Raw genomic sequence first — 22,352 nt, forward strand, 5'->3', positions numbered from 1 at the left:
AGCTCCAGTGCTGAGGGTGAGGGTGGATGAGACACAGTTGCCCACCCATACTGATTGTGGTCTGTCTGTTAAGAAGTTGGAGATCCAGTCGCACAGGGATGTATGCAGTCTTAGATCCTCCAACTTAGTAGTGAGTAGGGAGGGGATGATGGTGTTAAATGCTGAACTGTAGTCTACAAACAGCATTTTAACATAATTACCCCTCCCTTTGTCCAGGTATCTTCATTGTGCAAGAGTGTGGAATAGATTTTTGATACACATACATAGAGTATATTGAAATATGATCATTTATTAACTGATTTAGCTGTTAAAGAACTTGGATCAACACTGTCAATCAGTGCCGCAAATCTCCACTTTTGTTTCCACATGTTTTTGGTGATGCTGCTCCTGAAACCGTCTATTGAATGGAGTGCAATGGGAGAGAACTGCATTATTTAAATTCGTTTTAACAAAATATTCGAGCAGCTGATTTAAAACATTCTATCTCAGTTGCCTAAACATCACCCTATAGATTAAATGTAAAAAAGGTGAACTGCCCCTTTAATTAATCTCAAAATGCAACGATGGATGAGTAGCGGTCACGTATTCGCTGCAATGTGTCTTCCAAGTCAGTTGGTGCCGCAGTTTCATCTATATTTGATGAACGGATTCGTCAAACATTCCCTTGGCTGTGAATTGCATAATAAACAAAGGTTACTGTAGCTATAAATTGCCATGAATGGTGCTGTAAAAGGGAAACGGCTGCTTGTTTTAAAACAAACTTCGTAATAGTAGGCATCCGCCCACTTATCTTTATTGTTTCGGATATTTCTGATGGTGTACACGGACGCATAGCAGTTGTACCTCTTGAAATCTAGCTAGCTGCAGGTTCGATTAGTAGGTAGCCAACTAGAGATGGAGCGATAATTTTATAGGTGGTGCTTTTAGTGTTATGCAAAGTTGATCTTTAAAGTTTTTATTTTTATTTATTTTATTTTTAGCACTAACGTCCAAAGCATTGGAATTTGGTGTCTTGATATCAGCTTTGATGGATATCAGTAAAACGTATGTTCGCTTGGGATATGCATTTGTGGGTATATTGGTTGGATTTTCCGCTTTCCTCGTATGGAACGTCGCCTACTATCAGCCATGGACAGCTGCGATGGGGGGACTATCAGGTACATTGAATTACTACACGGAGTGCGTTCTGGCATAGGATAGAAGTTGGTCTTAGCTAGATTTTCTGTCCTACAACTTACAGCATAAAATATGTATGCATTTACTGCCCTTCTTCCGAGTTTCCCCCCAAATCTTTGCACCCATAAGTTTCTTGGAACCTCATGCACAGCACTTGTAGTGTTTTCCCCGTTCAGTTATACCTGGTAAAACCTAGCGCAGTTGTGTATTGAAAACCACTGTATTAGGTAAACATATCTTTAGCCAAGCAAAAGGATGTATAGAGTAATTGTAAAACTGAAATACATTTATGAAGGTTTCACGAATTGTTTGGAATGGCTACAACTTATAGTTCTGCTGTGTAGAAGAGGACACTTATTATAATAAGAAACTTGATTAGACGAACTTTTATTTATCGATCCTAAATCTCCAGTGCAAGTTTGTAACATCTTTGTAAGAAGTCAAAGTACATAGATTTGTTAGCTTGCTATCTGTCAAGTATCCTGCTGTAACAGTAAGTTATTAGCTACTAATTTTAATCTTGTTTCTGTCAGAATCTTCAAATAATTATTGGTTTAAATGCAAGTAATTTTGCTTAACATTGTCCAGTTTAATAAGCTAAAATAAGTGCATTAATGTGTGTACAAGGTTGTTTCTGGTGTGTTGACATGTATGATATGCTGTTAGGTGCTTATGTATTTGAGTGTGTTTACATGTGTTTGGTGTGTGTGCGTGCGAGTGCACAAAACTGTGCACACCATTTAAGGCTCTCTGTAATGTTTTTTATAAAACAATGTTCAGGGAGTCTCAATGCATTTTCTCACCAGAGTGGAAAGCGCTCAGTCATGAAAACCAGACAGGAACTTTGTGTGTGCACATGCTCATGTGTGAGAATGACACTGCAAAACTGACTGCTGACTGGGATCTCTTGAGTGTGCTTGTACGCACTGTGGCCGATGGCATTGTACTTCTGTGTTTTGGCAGGCATTCTTGCACTGTGGACACTGGTTACTCACATCATGTACCTGCAGGACTACTGGAGGACATGGCTGAAGGGACTGAAGTTTTTCTTGGTCATGGGTGCCTTTTTCTCCCTCCTGTCAATCATCGCATTCATCACTTTCCTGTGCATTGCCATCTCTCGCAAAGAATGTAAGTGGAGCTTGCCTCTCAAGATCAGCAGGGTACAGTCTGTACTCAACTGATATTTCTGGGTGCACCTTTCCCATGTTCCCTGCTGCGACAGGAATGTAGTTACATTTCATAGATTGGTGTTCCCTAGGCTGGTCCTAGTGACTCTGGAGAGTTTAGTAGATTTCCAGGGCTGGATCTGGGCATCCCCACTGTGCATTAAGTTGTCTTCATCTCAAGCCCTGTCCTTCAAAATACTGCATAACATTTGTCCTTCGCATTGTGATGTGAGAATCATGTTACTGAAAAAGCTTAAGTTCCAAATAGTGTCTGGACCATGAATGCATCATATTGTGATGCCTGCATAGAGATACTACAGATTAGCACATCAGTCCCACAGCTCTGAAGCAAGGACTCCAAACACGAGACACAGTAAGTGTTAGTAAATAGTCTCTAGCTCCATATAGGCTTTATTGCCCTGTAACCAACATTACTGCTTGGTTATATTGCGAAAGTGCCTGAAAGCCTTCACTACAGTGTTTAAGATAACTTCATGACTGTTTATTCTGTACAGGATAATGAAATACCAAAATAAGTTTAATCCTCAACTCCTAGGGATAGTAGGAGTCGTAAAAGGGCAAACATTTATTACCTTAACTCTGTCTGTCTTTGTGTGTGTGTGGGGGGGGGGGGGGGGGGGCGCTAACATTACATTATTACCTTAAGTGTGTGTGTGTGTGTGTGTGTGTGTGTGTGTGTGTGTGTGTGTGTCACAGCTCTGATGAACCCTCACAGCCTGTTCCTGTCATGTGTGTGGAGCTTTATGAGTTTGAAGTGGTCATTCCTGCTGGCTCTGTATTCCTACCGATACTGTAAAGAATTTGCTGATATCTCCATCCTCAGTGACTTCTGAAACACTTACTCACTCAGACAGATAAACACATATCTACAAAAGGTGATAAGAACATGTTCAGCAGTTATGCTTTTAATGGATACACCCTTGTTGAGCACAGGGGAGAACTGATGATATGAGTGTCCAAGAAGATGCAAGGGACTACGGATAGTGACGACCTCAGTTAACAGTTGAAAATGACGTCTCGTCATAGGTGTCTTGTATGTACAGGAGATAAACAGTTCTTACAGATTTTTCTTTTCACCATCCACCCCTTTTCCTGGTTTCTTCTTATCAACACAGTTAGGTGTTTGGGTAATTTTATCAAGTATGATTATCATGGGTTTTGACATTTGTCTTGTGGTAGATGTGTAGATTTTGGACTAATTTGACCTTTTTAGAAAGTTGTTGTTGAAAGAGCCGAATGTACCATGCTGCTGGCTGAGAGCTGTGTGGGCTCTTGTTCTGTGGTCTCATTATATAGGGGATATAGAAGGGCATAAAGATAGAAAAAAATTTGTGCAAGGGTGTTCACTCTCTAGTTAGACATGACAACCCAAAAACCTTTTTCCTTATGTATTTGTCCTGTGTTGCCCTGTTCTGCAGACTCTGTGCTTTTACCCACTTTATTAAAAATGTCCTGTGTTGCACTGTTGTGCAAACTGTATGTATGGTTTGAATCATTTTATTAAGAGTTTTTTTTTTTTTTTTTCCCCATTGGGCAAGCAATGCAAACACATGACTAGAATAATGACTATGGCTTTTTGAATGAGCACTTTCTGTTTCAGTTAAGCCTGAGGATCAGTGATCACTGCAGTAGTAAATGTTTGGTGCAGTGTACTGCTGCCAAGCACAGATGTTCTGTGGGCTTTAAGAGTACAGTTGAATTCATCAGACTGTTTTTTGAGTAAGTTATGGTTGTTAAACCAAAAACCAAAAACCAGTCATGGTTTTTAAAAACCGCCATATATTTTTAATATTTTGTGTAAAGCCAAATTATGAATAATAATAATAATATATATATATATATATATTTTTATTTTTTTTTTTAAACCTTTTTTGGCCATTGTGGGTAAGTGTCTTGAGGGTTGAGTTAGAGCATTATCTGGGCTGGCTGGGTAACAGTCCCTTAACATATCTTATTATATGCAGCTTTCCTTTTATTCACAGAAACGCAAATGATGTGTAAATTTGATTGTGTCTTTCACTGCATTTATTTATCTTTCAAGCCATTTTATAAATGTATCCATATAACTAATGTTGAGTTATCTTATGAATGTGGGTCTCCGTGTACATGTATGTGTGGACACCACATATATAAAATACAATACAGTTTGTTAATTCATCATGTACTCATGCCTTTATATGTACAAATCGGGTAATTCCATCTCATGGAATAATGTGAATACAATTTTGTAACAAAAGATATTTTGACACTGAACCATGTTTTTATAATCATGAGAGAAGTATAAAAACCATAAATATGCAAAACAAGTTTATTCAGAGTTAATGCAAAACAGGTTATTTCTGTTCTTTAAAAAATAACATTAAATATAAAGCTGCCTTGTCTGTATAGACATGAAATTCAGAAGAAAGTTAGATTTTACTATGAACAGTGGTCAAAACACTTGACACTTCTTTTTGAAGAATTTAATTTTAAAAAATTGTATTTTTATAGATTTATAAAGAAGTTTTAAAAAGTTATTTTAAGAAAAGTATACAGTCGAGAGTGGCATCATCTACTGTATAATTTACTGTACAGATATTTTAAAGGCCTTCCTGAAAAAACTTCAAATGCTGTCTCAGGAACTTATGTTCTTAATGAAGACACTCGTCAGACAGGACATAAAATGTTATAACATGAAAGGCACAGAAAAGGCCTATAGGAAAGTTCATTAAATGTAAACACATTTTCAGTCAGTACCAAAGGAAAAATTAAACACCTACGAACACAACTGCATACAGTGGCATTGACAATCTTAAAAACCCTTTCACAAACAATCATGTTTGAATATTTTGAGCACAACACACATTTGTGAAGTATTTTTAGTTTTAAACAAAGCTTTGGAGTCTGGAGTCATGTTTCCAGTTTATTCACATCAGTTTTGAAAAATGCCTGTAGCCTGATCACGCATTGTTAAAATAATGTACATTTTATGTACAGTTTCTCAGAAACTTGTGTCATGAATTTTATCAATGTTTTACTCATATATCATGCTCATGATATATTAAAATTAAGTATTTAACATTTTAGGTATATGTTCTTCCAACATTAAGAACAAGAGAAATGTATTTTGGTTTGGACATGCAATACCATACTTATTTGTATAAAAATACTGGCAGGGCATTTTACAGAGCTGTGTTGAACAAAAACTACAACAATAAACGCTGAAAGTACCTCTCTGTGTTCTGTGTTCTGTGTTCAGGCAGTGGTCTCCTTCTCCAGTAAGTCAGTCATATTCTCATCATGTTCTATGGGCTGATTCTGGTCATGGCAGCACCAAAACAGCCCACCCAAGTCTTGACAGCTATGACAGAAATTTGGACAAAAAATGTTGCACTCAATATCACAGGTTGTGTACTTGTACCTGATTGTGATATGTAGATATTAAAAGATATGTCCAAATAAATGTAGGCTAGTATATATTGGAGCATTGTATTAATATTTTCATAACAATAATGTCATAAGGTGTCACCAGTGCAGAATAACAAAAGTAAGCTGACAAGCTTCTACATAGGTAAGGCTTGAACTTTAAAGCTGGTTGGAAGTGACAAGGTTATTATGGCAGGCTGAGCAGATGTGGTTTTACCTTGTGCTCTTAGGGCCAGCCATGCTGAGAGAAGCCAGGGCTAAGGTCGCCTCGGTGGCTGCAGAGCATGTGCTTTGTGCCAATGTGTTCACTACAGCCCTCACCGAGCACCAGTACTTACCTGAAAGAGAGAGGCGGGGGTGGGGTGGGTTGGGGAATTGGGGGGTTCAGCAGACACTCCAAGAAGGGGAAATATAAGAGGCACAGTCCCAGCGTAGGTGAGGCCAGGCTAGCTGTGAACACTCCAAGCACACACTCACTCTGGATTTGGAGCACTTTCTGCAAGGACTGCATGGTGTTAGCACATGTCATATTCATAACTGAATCTTCAGACAGGGGTGCGACCTGTGTACACACACACACACACACACACACACACAGCCAGCTTTTGAGATGTTCTGTTTGTTATAGTGGTGCTAGGTAGAGGGCCTCTTGAACAAGTAATGTGCATCACCTCATTGTCCAGCAAAGCATTGATGCATGCTTCAGAAGCATCCCATATCTCCCTGATGTCATGACCGCCCTCCAACGCCAGGACCACATGATCCTGGGCCACCTCCATCAGTTGCCGTGTCAGCAAGCCGAAACCTGAAACACACAGAAGCACAATACAACACTGGAGCCATTGCTCCATAAACCACTGATCACAACAGAAACAAATTTCTAAAATTCAGAAAAAAAGAAACAATATACTGAGTCATGGTTAAAATACACATGAGTTGGCAAACTAAACAGCCTTGCACAGGCGTTATCCTGACACAAACCCTTTCACTTCCCATTTTTCGGTGAACAAATACTTTTCATCTCGTGTTGCTTCAGCAGGATAAAATGAGTACAGTATCACATGTGAATGGTTAGTCATATACAGTGTTTACATGATCCACGTGCCAGCTACACTAAGCAGTCATGTGAAATTGAAATTGCATGGTCTGATAAGAGCTATCTGTACTGTAAGGTAATGACAAATTTAATAAAGTTTTTCATGGTTTTTTCCTAAATCCACGGTGTCCAAATCCACCAAACACTTACTTGTTGTGAAATCCCTGAACAGCACTAATGACAAGTGCTGTGGGAAAAAGTCTAAATGTAATTCAGCCACATGACATGACTCGAATGCTGTTAGAATAATTAGATAATGATGATTAGAATGAAAGGTAAAGTCAGTTTATTAGATTTACAAAAATGGCTATGACAAAGTCAAGATATTTTTGGTGTTTCTTAACTGAATTACATATTAGGTCTGTATGGATAAAGATGTTAAATGTTACTGTAATACTGATGCAAAAGGCCCTACCTAATTATGTCATGAGCCAATAAATATTTACATTTGTTCTAAACAGTTGAGATTTTGTCTCAGGTCAATCCTTAAGCACCTTGACACAGCTACAGACATATTAGAATAAAGTCCAGTTTGAGTTGGGCTCTAGAAGACTGAAAGGTTCTCCTCAGACCAAAAAGAGAACTTTTCAAATGTACATCCTGAAGTTAACACTGGGGCTCATTTGTGTAGGTTGTTGACACTACATTTAAAAAAAGTGGCAGCTCGTCTCTTTCAGACTGGTACAGTGTTATAGTATAACCAGTTTTTGGTGTTTGGTGTGATATCTTGAACACATTGTTTATCCAACTTTTATCCAACAATCACACAAGACGTTGCATCCACAGTGGACGTTTGGTACGTACATTTAGCAGACACCCCATGTCCTCCAAGGGAGGCTGGGTGGCCTTCAACTGCATTAAACTCGGAGGACACCAGCACCACATCGGGAGAGAACTCCTGAGCAATAGGCATGACCACAGTCCTGCAAACAGACAGGAGAATGTAAGTTTAGGGCATCGCACACCTCTAGCATCATTTTTTCACTGTTGATCATGCACAACTACCTAGCCAAGCAGAGAAGACTGTGACACCATACCTAAATGCTGTCAAGTATTCTTTATCTCCTAATGAACAATCCAGTTCTGCAGACCAAGCTACATTAACATTGTAGCCTTCTCCTTGGCCTGAGCCAACCTGTACAGGGTGCACACAAAATAAACATTCAAACCCTGTACTGTACATAATGCACAAACAAACACACATGCTCTACTGGTCACAACACACAAATAAATACACACATGGCCCACTGTGCATAATACACAAAATCAACACCCATATTCACAAATCTACACCACACACACACATGCATTTAAATTCTGAAGCAGGCAAACCAACATTTATCAGTTATAAGGTCACACACATGCACACAGATGTTCTTAATGCATTTTTCAATTTCTATATTATTTTTAGTTTCTCTGTGAATATGTCGAATGCTTATTTCACCAGGAAAAATAAAGAACAAAAATAATTTCTCACCATTTTTTGGATATTTTACTATTTAGTACTATTTGGTTGAAATTAGGATGATTTATATTTCAATTTGTGTTTTTAACTCTCATTAAATTCAGTTTTAGTAATTTATTTTTTTTGGCAGTACAGTTACAAACCAACCTTCCCTCCCCCCATAGACACTCTCTATCTTTCTTGAACAGAAGCATGCCATGCTTGTGAATGACTTTGCCCAGTAGACTGGGTTCTTTGGGACTAACTTCAGTGGGTCCTCCTCTATGAGAGTTTCCAAAGCCATGGCGATGTAGGGAGATGTAGAGAACCCTGGGATCTGTGTAGAATACTTCCTGAGTTATGTTACCATGGTGAATATCCTGAAACAGGGCACAAGATGTGAAACCATATGTTAGGGGTAGTGTCCTAGATATTTTTAGATATTTTGAATTTGAAAATCATTAAATACGTGCATGTGTGTATGAGAAAGAGAGTGAGAGTGTGTGTGCATGTGTATGCATGTGTGTGTGTGTGTGTGTGTGTGTGTGAGTGTCTCACCCAGTCCACAATGAGAATCTTTCTGACATTCAGTCTGCACTGAAGCTGCTTAGCAGCTATGGCCACTGAACTAAAAAAAGCCATAAAAAATATATGAGTGGCAGAAAGTAAATATGAATGTGTATGTGATTTTTCTTATGTGTGTGTGGGAGCACTGTGCTACTCACATGGGTTTGGTGTTGGAGGACAGTGAAGCATCATGTCCATGGGGTTTAACTATTGCAAAACCATTCTGGTTTGAGTACAAAGAGACAGAGTAGATAAGAGATAGTGAGCTCCATTACATAGTATCGGCTTGGCCTCTATTGCTCCTCCCTTGTCCATGATTTTCATTGAACAAAAGTCCAGAAAAAGGCTCGAGATGAGAAACCCTACAAAAGGGGAAAGTGTGGCGGAGTTGTTGCCCTGGGGCAGCTAGTATCTCACCCTCAGTTCACCCTGTGCCACCCGCAGTGCCAGCTCTGTCACACTGCCTGCTGCCATGCGCGTCCCAGCCAGGTGCAGCCGGCTCAGGGGGTTCGTTCCATAGGGATGAATGAGGCTCTCCGGTCGAACAACCTGGAGCTCCTCCAGTGTGGCTTGGCGGCCTGGGACCCACTGAAACATGGCACACAGCATGCTTGAGGGGCTCTCTGGTGGCCCTTATGGCGTTTGACATAGGCCTATACTGAAATGTTCCGGTCTGTACCTGACACTGATTTCTGAGCCCACATTCCTGCAGTCTGGACCACAGACTCTGGATTTTCCCAGCATGCTCAGGAGGAGAGCTGAGCTCAGTGCAGGTACCCTGTTGCTTCAGTATCTGTGAGGTACACACCAACCCTAAACATACACACAGATGCATCAGAAAGCAATACCTGTAACAAGTCTATAAATTGAAGGTTCTGAATAAACTTTCACTGCACAATGTCTGATTGTCTAACAATATCCAAAGTTTCAGCAAACATGAGCCAGAGACTTGTCATGAGCCTGATACTAGTCACAGCTGTATTTATTTGGAAACTTCTTCAGTAAAGTGAAACAGTTCAGTCTGGCCATGTCATTTTGTCTAGTTCTGAGTGCACTTCATCTCCTGCTCTTACCTGTGCGTTGGGAATTCGTGATAACGGAAGCATGATGGGTGATCTGTTGCTTAAAGAGAGGAAAGGACCTGGTGCGGGTCAACTGCTGCAGGCCACATGAGAGAGAGAGAGAGAGAGAGAGAGAGAGAGAGAGAGAGAGAGAGACTGTACAGACATGAGAAATCCCATATGCCAAAAGGCCTGTATAAACCATATAAGAATCACATATGCCATATACATATGCTTAAATAATGCTTAAATAATAAAAATGCTGTTATAAAGTGCATGTTTATAGGTAGTGTTTGATGTACAATATGTGGAAGTACATATTTCATCCTAAAATTCCAATAGTCCCTTAACATACATGGTACTTCATATTAAAATACACATTTGTAGTACAGTATTGTATTATCTATTTGTAGCAGAGATGAAAGGAGGAATCAGACAGCATAAGGAATGGAACAGTTCCCTGTCCTACTGCTGAAGTACTCCCCACACCATAAACCTTATCTTACCATTACCTATGAGCTGAACCAGGTGTGTTGTGAGCGGGAGAAAAACACTAAACTCTCCAGAACCAGGAATGAGAAAGATTGTGTGTGTGCACATGCATGTGTGTGGGTATGCTTGCTTCTCTCACCTCATGTATATGTGAGGCTTTCTGAGGTCGCTTGCTGCAGTTCTCTCGGTAACCTTGGCACAGCTGCAGGGACCGAGTTCTGCACTGGAGCTTATGCTGCTCTGCACCCACATGCACTGTGACAATGAACAATACATGTCATGATTCTACACAGGGCCAGCTGAAGTATTGAGTCTCCACTGGCTCATTGCGGTGTGTGCCATGCTCACCTGGGAGATGTGGTGAGGGAGCCGTAGGTAGCATTGTCATGGGTAGGATAACAGGATGGTTCAGGATGTTCACTGATAGCAAGGTGGAGGAACTGGCCCCTGCCCCTACCTCCTGCCTAGGTAAAGCATATATGGCTGGGGAAGAGGACATGCAGACATTCCCCCACCTCAAGCTGCTCATATTCCTCTTGCTCTACAGGAGACATCAATGGAAGTACACTACAGTCAGAGCAGTAAACCATGCGTGTTCTATGCACAGTATCATCAGCATGTGTTGGAGGTTAGTCCCATGAATGCACTGAGGCTGGGGGAGAGCTGGTAGGATGAGTGAAGGCGTTTGAAGGAGAGGAGCATGTTGGCTCACTCTGTGCTTGTGTGTGTGTGTGTGTGTGTGTGAGAGAGAGAGAGGAGAAAGAGTGCATGTAGAAGTTTACGATAGCATCCAAATGTCATGATGCACAAAAAAAGTAAAAATAAAAAAAACAGACAGCATAACTGTAAAGAGTCATTTCAACAGTTCATTATACCAAGGTAAAGGCTGTTTTTAAGTGTATTTAGATGATATATCCAGCAATCAACACTCTTCACCTTTTGAAATTGTCATATGAAACAATCTACCATATATCCTATAAGATCTAAAGTTGTCGGTGTGTGTGTTTGTGTGTGTGTGTGTGTGTGTGAGAGAGAGAGAGAAAGAGAAAGAAAGACCTCATGAGACAGTCCTGTGTTGTAGTCGCAGAATTGTGCTCCACTGTCTGACAGACTGGAGGGCGAACTGCGCCGAGATACTGGAGTGCTACTGCTGCTAGACCAGGAATCTGTAAACACACACACACACGCACGCACAAAAGAAGGCACAGGTAAAAACACACGCACACTCGCGCGCTCACGCGCACACACACACACACGCACGCACACACGTACACACGCATGCACACACATGCATGAGCACACACACATGCACACACACGCACACGTACACACACACGGAGGGGTGCAATAGAAATAATAAGTAACTGGGATGCATTAAAAATCAGAATTACAGCTCTCCTTTTAGTTTGCAATAAAATGGTCCTAAATCTGGATTTAGGCCTCTAGTTAAAGGTGACCCCCAGGGACTAGAATTACAAATACAAGAACTGAGATTATGATCATCATACCATATGTGTCATGCGAGGATGGTTTGCCTGGAGAGGGGGCACTTGATTTACGGCAAAGATGATTTTTTCGACTGTTCATACTTCTTTTTGGTTTCAGTTTCCGAATTGGTTCTGAGGCTAAGAACATACACACAGACACACAGATAAAAAAATCACACCAGTTATAGATGGTACTGCATCTAATTCATATAATGTCAAATGTACATTGCACAACATACACTCACCAGCCACTTCATTAGGTTCACCTATCATACAGGTGCAATCAAAATGTAATCACTAATAAAGTTGTAGAGGAGAGACAATCTAAACTGGGCCTGGCAGAAAGCCTGTTTCTATACCCCTACAGGGTCTATCTAATACATTGGCTCAGGGAAATTATTCTTCTCAACCTCACACTTATGTAGTGTCAGTATCCAGCTGGAAAAAGTAAGCAAAATAAATTCCACGGTATAATTAACATTGCTCAAGCTTAATTACTTACTGTTTTTCTCTGGTGCTAAACTGCATTGGCCAAGGCATCAGTGCATGATGTCCATTCCAAATTCATAAGAACAAAACAGGAAACATTTTTGCACAACAGTGAACACTTTCTCACCACTTACACATCAGTTTCCATTCCTAATGGCCTTTTTGCAAAACAGTAGACACAGTGATCATTTGATAACACAAAAATCACATGAAAGTGTCTGAACACGCAAATCACAACACTCTGGCTGCAGTTGCTAATTACTAATCCCAAAACACTTCCTCAAATTGGGTCCGACTTGCAACTGCTTAACCACTGCCTGCAAATGTAACTCAAAACCGATCAACAGACTACTAGTGGTGTCTAAAAAGACATCATATTCCCCATTTCTCAGTGCTATTGAGGAATTCTTTTCTGTCTAAAGATGGAAAGTATATGATCATTGTCCCTATGACTAATTGACACTTTTAAACACTATGACAGAGACAGCAGACTGCCAAGGCTGGATTAGCTATGTCCAGAGATGTTTCCCATGCTGCATTGCCTGGTAAAATATCTGTCATGCTGATGAACACATGTAGCCCAATATCAGGGCATGAGAAATGCAAATGGAAAACCTTTGTCTTGCATTTTGCTGTATCTTATAATAGTATTTTAGGTTGTTTGATATTTTGAGGTTGAGTATTCACCTATATTTCAGTACTGTATTATAGCTTCATACAGTACAATATTATATGAAGCCCAATAAAATTACTGTACTTACAGTAAAGATGTCTTTTCTCATTTTTGCCTTCACTGTAATGGACCATCTCTCTCTCTCTCTCTCTCTCTCTCTCTCTCTCTCTCTCTCTCTCTCTCTGTGTGTGTATGTGTGTGTGTGTGTTTGTGTGTGTGTACAGATTTTACTATCATTTTAGTGGGTCACAGAGGGTTACGTTAGGTATCCATTAGCATTGTACCGTGGTAAGAAACTGTTTAAATACTTTAGAACCAACCACAGTTGTTATCTGCATCTTTGAGGCATGTAGTTAGTGTTTTGCCTGTGAATAGTTCGTAAATGTTTGTATATGTTTTACTGTTGAACTGATGTGTGCTACTGTTTGAGGGAGTTATACAGTTATGAGTTATACACTTTTAAACACTATGTCCCTTGCAGCATGAATTTATTGTTTTCATTGAAGTAGAGAGTTGCAAATAGAGGATGAAATGTTTTATAAGTTGTGTTACTGTTTCACAGGCTGTGTTAGATGGTAGGAGAATGTGGTTCCTGTTAAGTGCAATGTGGTTAAGTGGCTGGGAAAGACTGGAATTACTCAACAGGTAACTTTTTGTTCCCACTCAGAGATCAGTGAGTATATTACCTGTTCTCCGAAGATGCTTGCTACTGTGAGTTTGAGATACAGATGAGCACTGTTGGTCCTGATGAAAGGCTAGGTCAGGAATAGGGGCCAGCACCCTAAACAATGGTCACAGACATTTACTGCCAAGAACACTTAAACATTACAGACTGAAAATCTTAACTGGTATGAAGCCAACTGTGTGGGAGCCCTTAGTTCTTCTGGATTTACTGTGTGATCTTTACTGCACATCAGGGTCAAAGATTGCCAAAAAGTCTCAAAAACTTTGAATTTCATCTTAGTAGTACAGTTAATTGTGATTTTCACATGAGAACTGTCAAACAGGACCAGGTTGCAGAACAGCAAGCATGCTCCATGTGAGTTTCACCAGTGTCCATTTTACTTTTCTTAAATATAACTGCCTGTCTTACAGAAAATGTACATGACACTTCAAAGTACCATGGTCTAAGCTCAAGCTTTCAAAAAAGCAGGCAAAGAATACTAAAAAAATGTACAGCCATATAAATGTATTCTATTACAACAAAGTTAAGATTATATGTCATCTTTTTAGTCACAGTACAGACTAGGATTTTTCTGCATCTTTTGGGAAATAACATTCATTACATACTGCTATGGTCCTTGGTGAGCCACCTCAGGACAAGCTATACTCTAAATTGCAGTTATTGCTAATATATGCATCTGCCTTCAACCTAGTCCCCCATAATGGACTGTTACTGATCATATGGATGTCTATTATAGTGATGGCAGCTGCTCACCTCCTTGGTCAAAGAAATCAAACTGCAGGATCATTAGAGCATGGAGGTAGAGTGCTTTATGATTTCAATGACTTAGTCATTATTTACTATCACAGTGATTTACAAATCAACACAAAAGCTCTATGTGGAAGACCATTACATAATATTTAAGCAACAGCATACATTTCACAATTAGAATGTTTACAAACAAAATTTTAAAAATACATTAGGCGTGGAAACTAAATGTTATAATTTCCGAGAGATAGGCATTTTGTTGCTTTAAGACATGCCTTTAGCAGTTGTTATGAGCGAGAAAGAATGTTGTAATGAGGCTCTGTCTGACCGGAAATTCATGGGGGGTTTGCTGTGGGTGAGTGCAGCCTGATGTGGCTTCATTAGAATCCAGTCATGTAGCCTCTGTTTCACCCAAGGACTTGCCACTGCGCCTGTCCAGGCAAACAATCAAAGATGCAATGCACAAGTGGATGTCTCTCTGACACTGAAATACGTGTGATGTATGTGTAGGCGTTTAAAGTTGTGACCCAACAGTGTGCTTACAGAATACTAAAACCAAGACTCTGAATGCACAGTATAGACTAAGATAAGTCCAGGAGACAGCGAGAAAGAAAGAGATAGAGAAAGGAAGACAGAGACAAAAGCACACACTGGAGTGTGTGCTTCTTCACGAGGACACCAATTTCATGGCATTGGCCTATGGAATTCCCCTGTGTTCCCTTTTTAGAATGCTGGAAACTCTATCTCTTCCTCTCTCTCTTCATATTGAAATTTCCTTAAGAGAAACGGGTAGGTGGGATGTAGATTACTGTGTTGGCTCTTCTGTTTATTCCAAAGCCGAATAAAAGCCTCTTTTTCACCTCCCTTTTCCTCTCTCTCCCTCTGCTTCCCCCCTGGTGTCTCCAGGCTCAGGTGCTGCTCACACGTCTGTATAGAGACCAAGAAACAAATGCTAGGTAGGAGGGGACCAAGGCATGCTACAGCATATGTACATTTCTCATGCACAGCCTTGGTGTCTCAGTTGGACACCATGAAAGTAATGTGAATCTGATTGTGTGATGAAGCTCCTTGTGAACAGTTAGCCTGCTGAATAGTAAGGGAGATCTAGATTAATGTCCCTCTAAGCTTTGATGAAGTGTATAGGCACAGAACTAATCTACAGCCTGCTACCTGTCGCTGTAGGCCATAAAGGAGCGGGTGGCAGGTCAACCTCCCTGGAGATGATTGTGGATCCATGGGGACAGAAAATACACCATGCACTAGGAAAGAAAAGGGGCAAAAGAGAGTGTGTGTGAGAGAGAGAGAGAGAGAGAGAGAGAGAGAGAGAGAGAGAGAGAGAGAGAGAGGAACAAATTTTGCATATGTGTATGCATAATGTGAATATATTTTTTTAAATCAGTGTGTCACAAGGCACACACAGCTACAGCAGATGAACTCCTCAAACTTCTGTTTTTGTACAAAAAGATCAAAGCTCTGGAATACGTTGTGGCAAAATTTGGGGCTGTAGCATCTTTTGATATCGTAAAAGACCCACCATAAAAGTCATAGATGAAACATAGAGGGGAAAATGAAGAAGAAAAACACAGCTTGTTGTGTTGTGGATGTTGTGCTGTATGGAGTAAGGACACAGGCAGTATGTGCATAGTCTTTTTTTAGCCTTCTCTGTGAATATATGTGATACCTCACCACAGACTCCTCTTCGCGCTCCCACGGAAACCACTTCATACTCAATCTGGAGCGAATCACTATGGTAACCTTACAACTAATGAGGAAGTGCTCTATTAAAGCATACACTTAACAAAACATTCACTTCCTTTCACTGTAGTTAGAGGGTTTTCTGCTCCTCTGGTATTATTTATGACAGCATGTTCTATTATTCTCAACCTCAACCTCAACATATGACCTGTGTCTGAAAACGCTCAACATTAATCGTGTTGTTGACATTATGAAAATGCAACCTCCAAATGACTTTCCAACACTTTAAAACATAAATATCTACTACAAAGAGGCTAAACAAACATGAAATGTTTCAAATGTTAATTCCATAAATCTCTGATCCTAAGTAAGTTAATCACTGTGAAAGTGAAACCTTCAAGTACATTACTCACAAAATAATTTTAGAAAGAATTCACAAGTTTTTGCTTATTAAAAGTATTATTAATGTCATAATATTATATTAAGCAAATTCATTTAAATAACGTCAGGTTTTATTTAGTAAGTTGGTATTAAGTTTTGTTAATGAGACCTAAAATAAACTTGAGTGGAGATTTTTTTTAATTCAAGGTTCTAACAGTATTAACAGAAGACCTACTTATTCTCATAGCTTACTTACTCAAGAAAAGAAGCTAGAGCTGGATGTGCATTACTAATTATTTTAATTGGTGGTGGTGTGCGTCTTCTAGAGATGCTCGAACGGAAGGTCCTGATTGTGTATGCCCGGTAAACCCACCAAGTTATACACTCTAATCAAACCGCACGAATAGGTTGCACAGGCTAAAAATCAACTTTACATTTCCTATCACAACTGCATAGTTTTCCGTTGCTGAAATAAAGAAAAACAAATGACAATCTCATAGACTATTTGTTAAAACGCAGCGATGACCCCAAACAATTTCTTGAACGCCTACATCGCACTTATCATGACCTGCACTTCACGATAGTTGGAATTAGGAACAGACAGAACTACTTTAAACAAGAGTCTTGTGAAAACTTCCTGTGTCGTCCCGTGAATAAGAGCAGTCCTGGAGCTGGGTCCCCTAGTGCGAATTCAAGGTAGAGTCTGGGGTAACTCACATCATGTTTTTGGCAGTTTTTGGAAGTATTAAAAGGTTTAACAAATTTTCCTTTTTACAATCAATATATTTAAGCCAAAGACGCCTAAAGATGCTTTACTTATCATCCCACAGCATTTTCGAAAATACGCTATAGTATTCACAGCAATTTTCGACATATCGAAAGACAAATGAATCCAGACATATTAGTACTGACCTTTAAACTGCTTTTTCAATCAACAGATCTGCATGTCACGTCCACAGAGAATTAGAAATAAAAAAACAGAACGAGGTTGATTCTATTTAGACGTTTGCTCTTTGCTGTTTCTCGCTTCTAGAGCTCCGCCTGAACAAATAATGCCTTTCAGATTCAGTTATACCATCTGTGGTGCAGGTATCACTAAATGAGTTAATATAATTATAATACCCTATTTGTTTAACCGTCGCTCCTCAGATTAATCTACTGAGCCATCCCCATCGAATTAGAAGACACACCATTCCCCAAACAAAAGCTCAAACGAGCATAGTGGTATAAGTAATATGACCGTTGATGAGGTCACGTAAAGAGAGTCTGTTGTGTGCGTGCTCGGGAAGATAAGGTGGGTAGGGAATACCCCATACAACTAAATCGTGCATTATTTATGACCTCACCCACATCCACTGATTAAAAAATGAGTAAGAGAGAAGATTGAATGCAGTAAACAGTATGACAGTAAATAATCAAAAATCCATGTAGAACTCTTTTTTTTTTTTTTTTGTCTTTCAGGCTATTGCTATAAGCAGAGCCTCAGTATAGACGTTCTATAAAGCTGGAGGAATGGTTGCACCTGAAACGAACAGGTTCTCCAAAGCTTTCCACAAAAGTAGTTGTGGATTTACACTGGCCACTTTATTAGGTACACCTTGCTAGGACAGGGTTGAACCCACTTTTGCCTTCAGAACTCATTAATCATTTGTGGCATATATTCAACAAGATAATGGAAACATTCCTCAGAGATTTTGGTCCATACTGACAGGATAGCATCACACAGTTGCTGCAGATTTGTCAGCTGCACATACATGATGTGTATCTCCCATTCCACCACATTCCAAAGTGCACTATTGGATTGAGATCTGGTGACTTGAGTACAGAGTTCAAGAAACCAGTTTGAGATGATTTGAGCTTTGTGACATGACATGTTGTCCTGCTGAAAGTAGCCATCAGAAGATGGATAGACTATGGTTATAAATGGACGTTTATGGTCAGCAACAATACTCAGGCTGTGGTATATAAACCATGCTCAATTGGTATTAAGGGGCTCAAAGTGTGCCAGGGAAATATCCCCCACACCATTACACTACCACCAGCCTGAACCAATGATACAAGGTAGGATGGATCCATGCTTTCGTCTTGTTTACACCAAATTCTGAATCTACCATTCGAATGTCACATCAAAAATCAAGACTCATCAGAGCAGGCAACATTTTTCCAATGCTCTATTGTCCTATTTTGGTGAGCCCTTGCGAATTGTAGCCTCAGTTGCCTGTTCTTAGCTCACAGCAGCAACTGGAGTGGTCTTCTGCTGTAGCCCATCTGCTTCAAGGTTCAATGTGTTGCACATTCAGAGATGCTCTTCTGCATACTTCGGTTGTAAAAAGTGGTTATTTGACCATTTATTGCCTTTCTATCTGCTCAAACCAGTCTGGCCATTCTTCTCTGACATCTGGCATCTTTTTTGGAACATTCTCTGTAAACCCTAGAGATGGTTGTGCCTGAAAATCCCAGTAGATGAGCAGTTACTCAAATACCAGCCCAGCGAGCACCAACAACCATTCCATGTTCAAAGTGACATAAATCACCTTTCTTCCCCATTCTGATGCTCAGCCATGTCTACATGCCTAAATGCATTGAGCTGCAACAATGTGATTGGCTGATTAGATATTTGCCTTAACAAGCAGTTGAACAGTTATACCTAATAAAGTGGTTGATGAGTGAAAGTGTTCATGGAAAGGAGATTTTTCATCAAGAGTAGCTGTCCAAACTGTAAAGGAATCCAAACTGTAGGAATATGTTTCTCAATTTAGTCCAGTTCTCCTAAATACAGTGTGTCTCTCCCCTATTGCAGAACAGTAGGATCAGCTGAACTAGCTAAAAAAAATGCACTCCTCTGGTCTATTCTGATGTCTATGGATGGGATAATAGCTTGCCATGGTGATAGCTTGCCACTGGCTCCAGTCTAAGTTGAATCCAGCTGATATTATTCCAGCTCTCTGAGTACTAGTAGTTTAGAAGGTTTTTCTCTCAAATGTTTGAAGGCTACAATCTTTTCCCTGAATCCCTGAATTTTTTATGCTTCCAGCTCAACATCCTTGCAGGAGAATTCATAGGTCCCCCAGAAGGAGAGGACATCATTTAAAGTCTGACACTTCTCAAGTTTTCTTGTTCATGCTTTGGTAAGAAGGTTTGTCTCACTCCTGGCTTGGTATGGCTTGGTCCTGCCTTCTAAACCTGGACTCAACGAATGCAATTTTTTCACAATGTCTATAGTAAAAAGTGCTTAATAAATGCAGTGTAATTAAACTCAACAGATCCTGGGATACAAGCTCAGTTTTATAAACTGTAAAAATTGCCTTAGCACGATTTATTTGACAGGCATGCATTTCAGCAATGAACTGAAGAAATATGAAAAATACCCAAATTAGATAGATAAACTGAAAGATGTAAATGGTAGAATGGTACTACTACAGTGGCACATATATGGTTTAAAATCATGCATCTTACCAATCAATACTCTTAGTTCTTCAGATTGTCATTGTCGCTGGAGGACAGCAGCAGCTTTCCCTAAAATTCACCTGAACTACTACTGCACCTACTCATGCAGCTCAGTTTATTTATTGCTCTCTCTCTCTCTCTCTCTCTCTCTCTCTCTCTCTCTCTCTCTCTCTCTCTCTCTCTCTCTCTCTCTCTCTCTGTGTGTGTGAGCTGTGGTTGTGTATTTGTTTCACTGTGTAAATATGATTTGGGCTGTCCCTCTACAGGTGTGAACCAGCAAACAGCACTATGTGGCTTTACTCTGAAATATTTACATGCATACAGGCTGATCCACATGAGAATCACCACAGGCCACTTGCAAATTTGAACAGCACTGGCCCTGCACAGTAACTCCCCAGCCCTTAACACACACACACAAACCATGTAATGTTTCTGGTCTCTTTTCCAGTAAACATTACCACTAACCTCACTTCAGGCATCTATTTTTGTTTGTGTGTGTGTGATACATTTTACTGACACAGTGACATTTGGAAATGGAGGGACATGTTGTAGGGGGTTTCCACAAGTTTGAAGCTCTGGAGGAGTGTTTGTGATAGAAAATTTCAAAGGCTGCTATATTAAACATATAATCTTAAATGTGAATAAAAACGCATTCATGTTTTTTTAACCCTTAAGCTGGGGTAAATCCTCCTTGTCACCTCAGGGGCAGTAATAAAATAGTTTGTTGGTACATGGCATAAAATATGTCTAGTCAAAGAATCAAACCAGATTAGAAATATTTTTCACCGACTAACATTTCATTTCCCTGCTAATTTCACCAGATACTCAAAGTAGTATACCAGTGTATACTATATACCAGAGCTTGAAAGGGAATTTTGCATTTGTGTATAACATGACCATGTAACTCTGTTGGGGTTTGGGATATAGTTACAGAGACACTGCACTAAATCTTTGGATAGTATGGTATAACCATAGCAATAGCTATGTTACATGTGACATTAATATTAAAAGGCTTGTTGTGGGATATCTGTATATATCTGTATATATCCACAAATTAATTCAGGCATGTCTTTGTAACAGCTCTGTGTTGTGAGGAAATGGAGATACAGGAAATCAAATTTTATTAACATGAATGAAGTAATTTAACTTTTTCTTGTAGTAATTCGCATAATTGATAAACCTGAATTCATTAACTGTGTACCTTAGCAACCAATTGTGTGCTTGTTATTTTTACCACCCTCCTTGGGTTCCATAATAGAAATAGAAACAGAAATAAAATACGAATCAACAGAAAACTGTTAAATTGTTAAATGTTGAATGATAGCAAGAGATAATTTACAATTTTAAAGCTTCAGTTTAACTAAGACAAATATACTATGTAATGTGACATTATGTTTACTGATGATATGCAATATGTTCATCAATATGAAATTTATTCAAATGTAATAATTTAACAGTAGAAACAATGCTCTTAATGTATTCTATTTGATTATATGCATATTCTCTATATTTTTTAATTATAATTATTATTCTCAGAACTTAAATTTGAAGTATTTTACAACCAACCTAAATGATTTTGCTTCGTACATAATAGGGAATTTTTTGTGTTGTGTGTGTATGAAAGAGAGAGAGAAAGACAGAGAGAGAAAGAATGAGTGTGTGTGGGCCTATTACTGTAATGCATTTATGAGTCCCTGAAAGATTCTCAGTAAGCAGTGCAGTTGCTTTTAACCAGGAGACTTATCGGCTAAGGTCAAGAGAGGTCAGCTGAAAGAAAGCACTCTGGAAGCATTAATTTATCATGTAGAGCTCGAAACAGAGAGCAGACAGGACCATACACAAAAACACATCTCTCCCTTTCCTGAAGACACAAATATGCCTGCTTTTGCCTTACACACACCCCCACACCATCCACAGCGCTTACTCCACATGCACACACATGCGCACACACACACACACACACAGACCACTGTTCTTACTCCACAAACACACACAAACATGCATGTACACACACACACACACACACACACACATTTCTCCTGATCTCACACACACATGCACCACATCCCTTCATGCTACTAAAACTTCCAAAAATGAAAGCACATTTCTCCTGAGAGTGCTCTGCATGTAGCAGTATGCATTGGACAGCAATTGAGACAGCTGTGCTATTTTACTTTATTCTATTAGGATGTAACTCTCTCTCTCTCTCTTAGATACACTGAGTTCCTCCCACTCTTATCTACTGTTATTCCAACTGACTTACTGCAAAAAAAAAACCCCTCATGTCTACTGTCTCCTTTAGTACTTCCTCATTACA

General features: G+C 39.5%; 2 protein-coding genes across 3 annotated transcripts; one reads left to right on the forward strand and one right to left on the reverse strand.

Moving 5' to 3' along the window:
• Nucleotides 1-668: 668 nt before the first annotated feature.
• On the forward strand, nucleotides 669-4,167 carry slc48a1b (solute carrier family 48 member 1b). Its single transcript, XM_027005609.2, has 3 exons — nucleotides 669-1,157; nucleotides 2,140-2,307; nucleotides 3,063-4,167. Exons 1-3 carry the CDS (start codon nucleotides 1,028-1,030, stop codon nucleotides 3,197-3,199), a joined length of 435 nt encoding a protein of 144 aa, XP_026861410.2. The 5' UTR covers nucleotides 669-1,027; the 3' UTR covers nucleotides 3,200-4,167.
• A 3-nt stretch (nucleotides 4,168-4,170) lies between these two features.
• hdac7b (histone deacetylase 7b) lies at nucleotides 4,171-17,853 on the reverse strand. 2 transcript variants are annotated; one of them, XM_027005566.2, is made up of 21 exons: nucleotides 17,501-17,853; nucleotides 15,683-15,771; nucleotides 15,322-15,439; nucleotides 14,841-14,943; nucleotides 13,767-13,861; nucleotides 11,940-12,056; nucleotides 11,488-11,597; nucleotides 10,780-10,972; nucleotides 10,571-10,686; nucleotides 9,952-10,036; nucleotides 9,558-9,691; nucleotides 9,296-9,466; nucleotides 9,037-9,101; nucleotides 8,870-8,939; nucleotides 8,578-8,691; nucleotides 7,905-8,002; nucleotides 7,672-7,790; nucleotides 6,443-6,576; nucleotides 6,249-6,333; nucleotides 5,989-6,109; nucleotides 4,171-5,706 (listed from the first exon to the last, which is right to left on the reverse strand). In XM_027005566.2, exons 2-21 carry the CDS (start codon nucleotides 15,746-15,748, stop codon nucleotides 5,601-5,603), a joined length of 2,220 nt encoding a protein of 739 aa, XP_026861367.2. In that variant the 5' UTR covers nucleotides 15,749-15,771; nucleotides 17,501-17,853; the 3' UTR covers nucleotides 4,171-5,600. The 2 variants fall into 2 exon arrangements, with proteins under 2 accessions (XP_026861367.2, XP_026861369.2); XM_027005568.2 differs by lacking the exons at nucleotides 14,841-14,943; nucleotides 15,322-15,439; nucleotides 15,683-15,771; nucleotides 17,501-17,853 and adding an exon at nucleotides 12,421-12,440 and having other exon boundaries at nucleotides 13,767-13,813.
• Nucleotides 17,854-22,352: the final 4,499 nt, after the last annotated feature.

This window comes from Electrophorus electricus, chromosome 3 (assembly GCF_013358815.1).
Source record: "Electrophorus electricus isolate fEleEle1 chromosome 3, fEleEle1.pri, whole genome shotgun sequence".
In the NCBI taxonomy this organism is placed as follows: domain Eukaryota; kingdom Metazoa; phylum Chordata; class Actinopteri; order Gymnotiformes; family Gymnotidae; genus Electrophorus; species Electrophorus electricus.

Bases quoted from the DNA above. Each gene is read 5' to 3' on its own strand.
- slc48a1b (XM_027005609.2), top strand. From the start codon at position 1,028: ATGGATATCAGTAAAACGTATGTTCGCTTGGGATATGCATTTGTGGGT. The intron at 1,158-2,139 runs GTACATTGAATT...GTGTTTTGGCAG, and splicing joins TGCGATGGGGGGACTATCAG to GCATTCTTGCACTGTGGACA. The intron at 2,308-3,062 runs GTAAGTGGAGCT...TGTGTGTCACAG, and splicing joins TGCCATCTCTCGCAAAGAAT to CTCTGATGAACCCTCACAGC.
- hdac7b (XM_027005566.2), bottom strand. From the start codon at position 15,748: ATGGATCCACAATCATCTCCAGGGAGGTTGACCTGCCACCCGCTCCTT. The intron at 6,577-7,671 runs GTACGTACCAAA...TGTGTGTTTCAG, and splicing joins ACATGGGGTGTCTGCTAAAT to GTTTCGGCTTGCTGACACGG. The intron at 5,707-5,988 runs GTAAAACCACAT...TTTCTGTCATAG, and splicing joins GCTGGCCCTAAGAGCACAAG to CTGTCAAGACTTGGGTGGGC.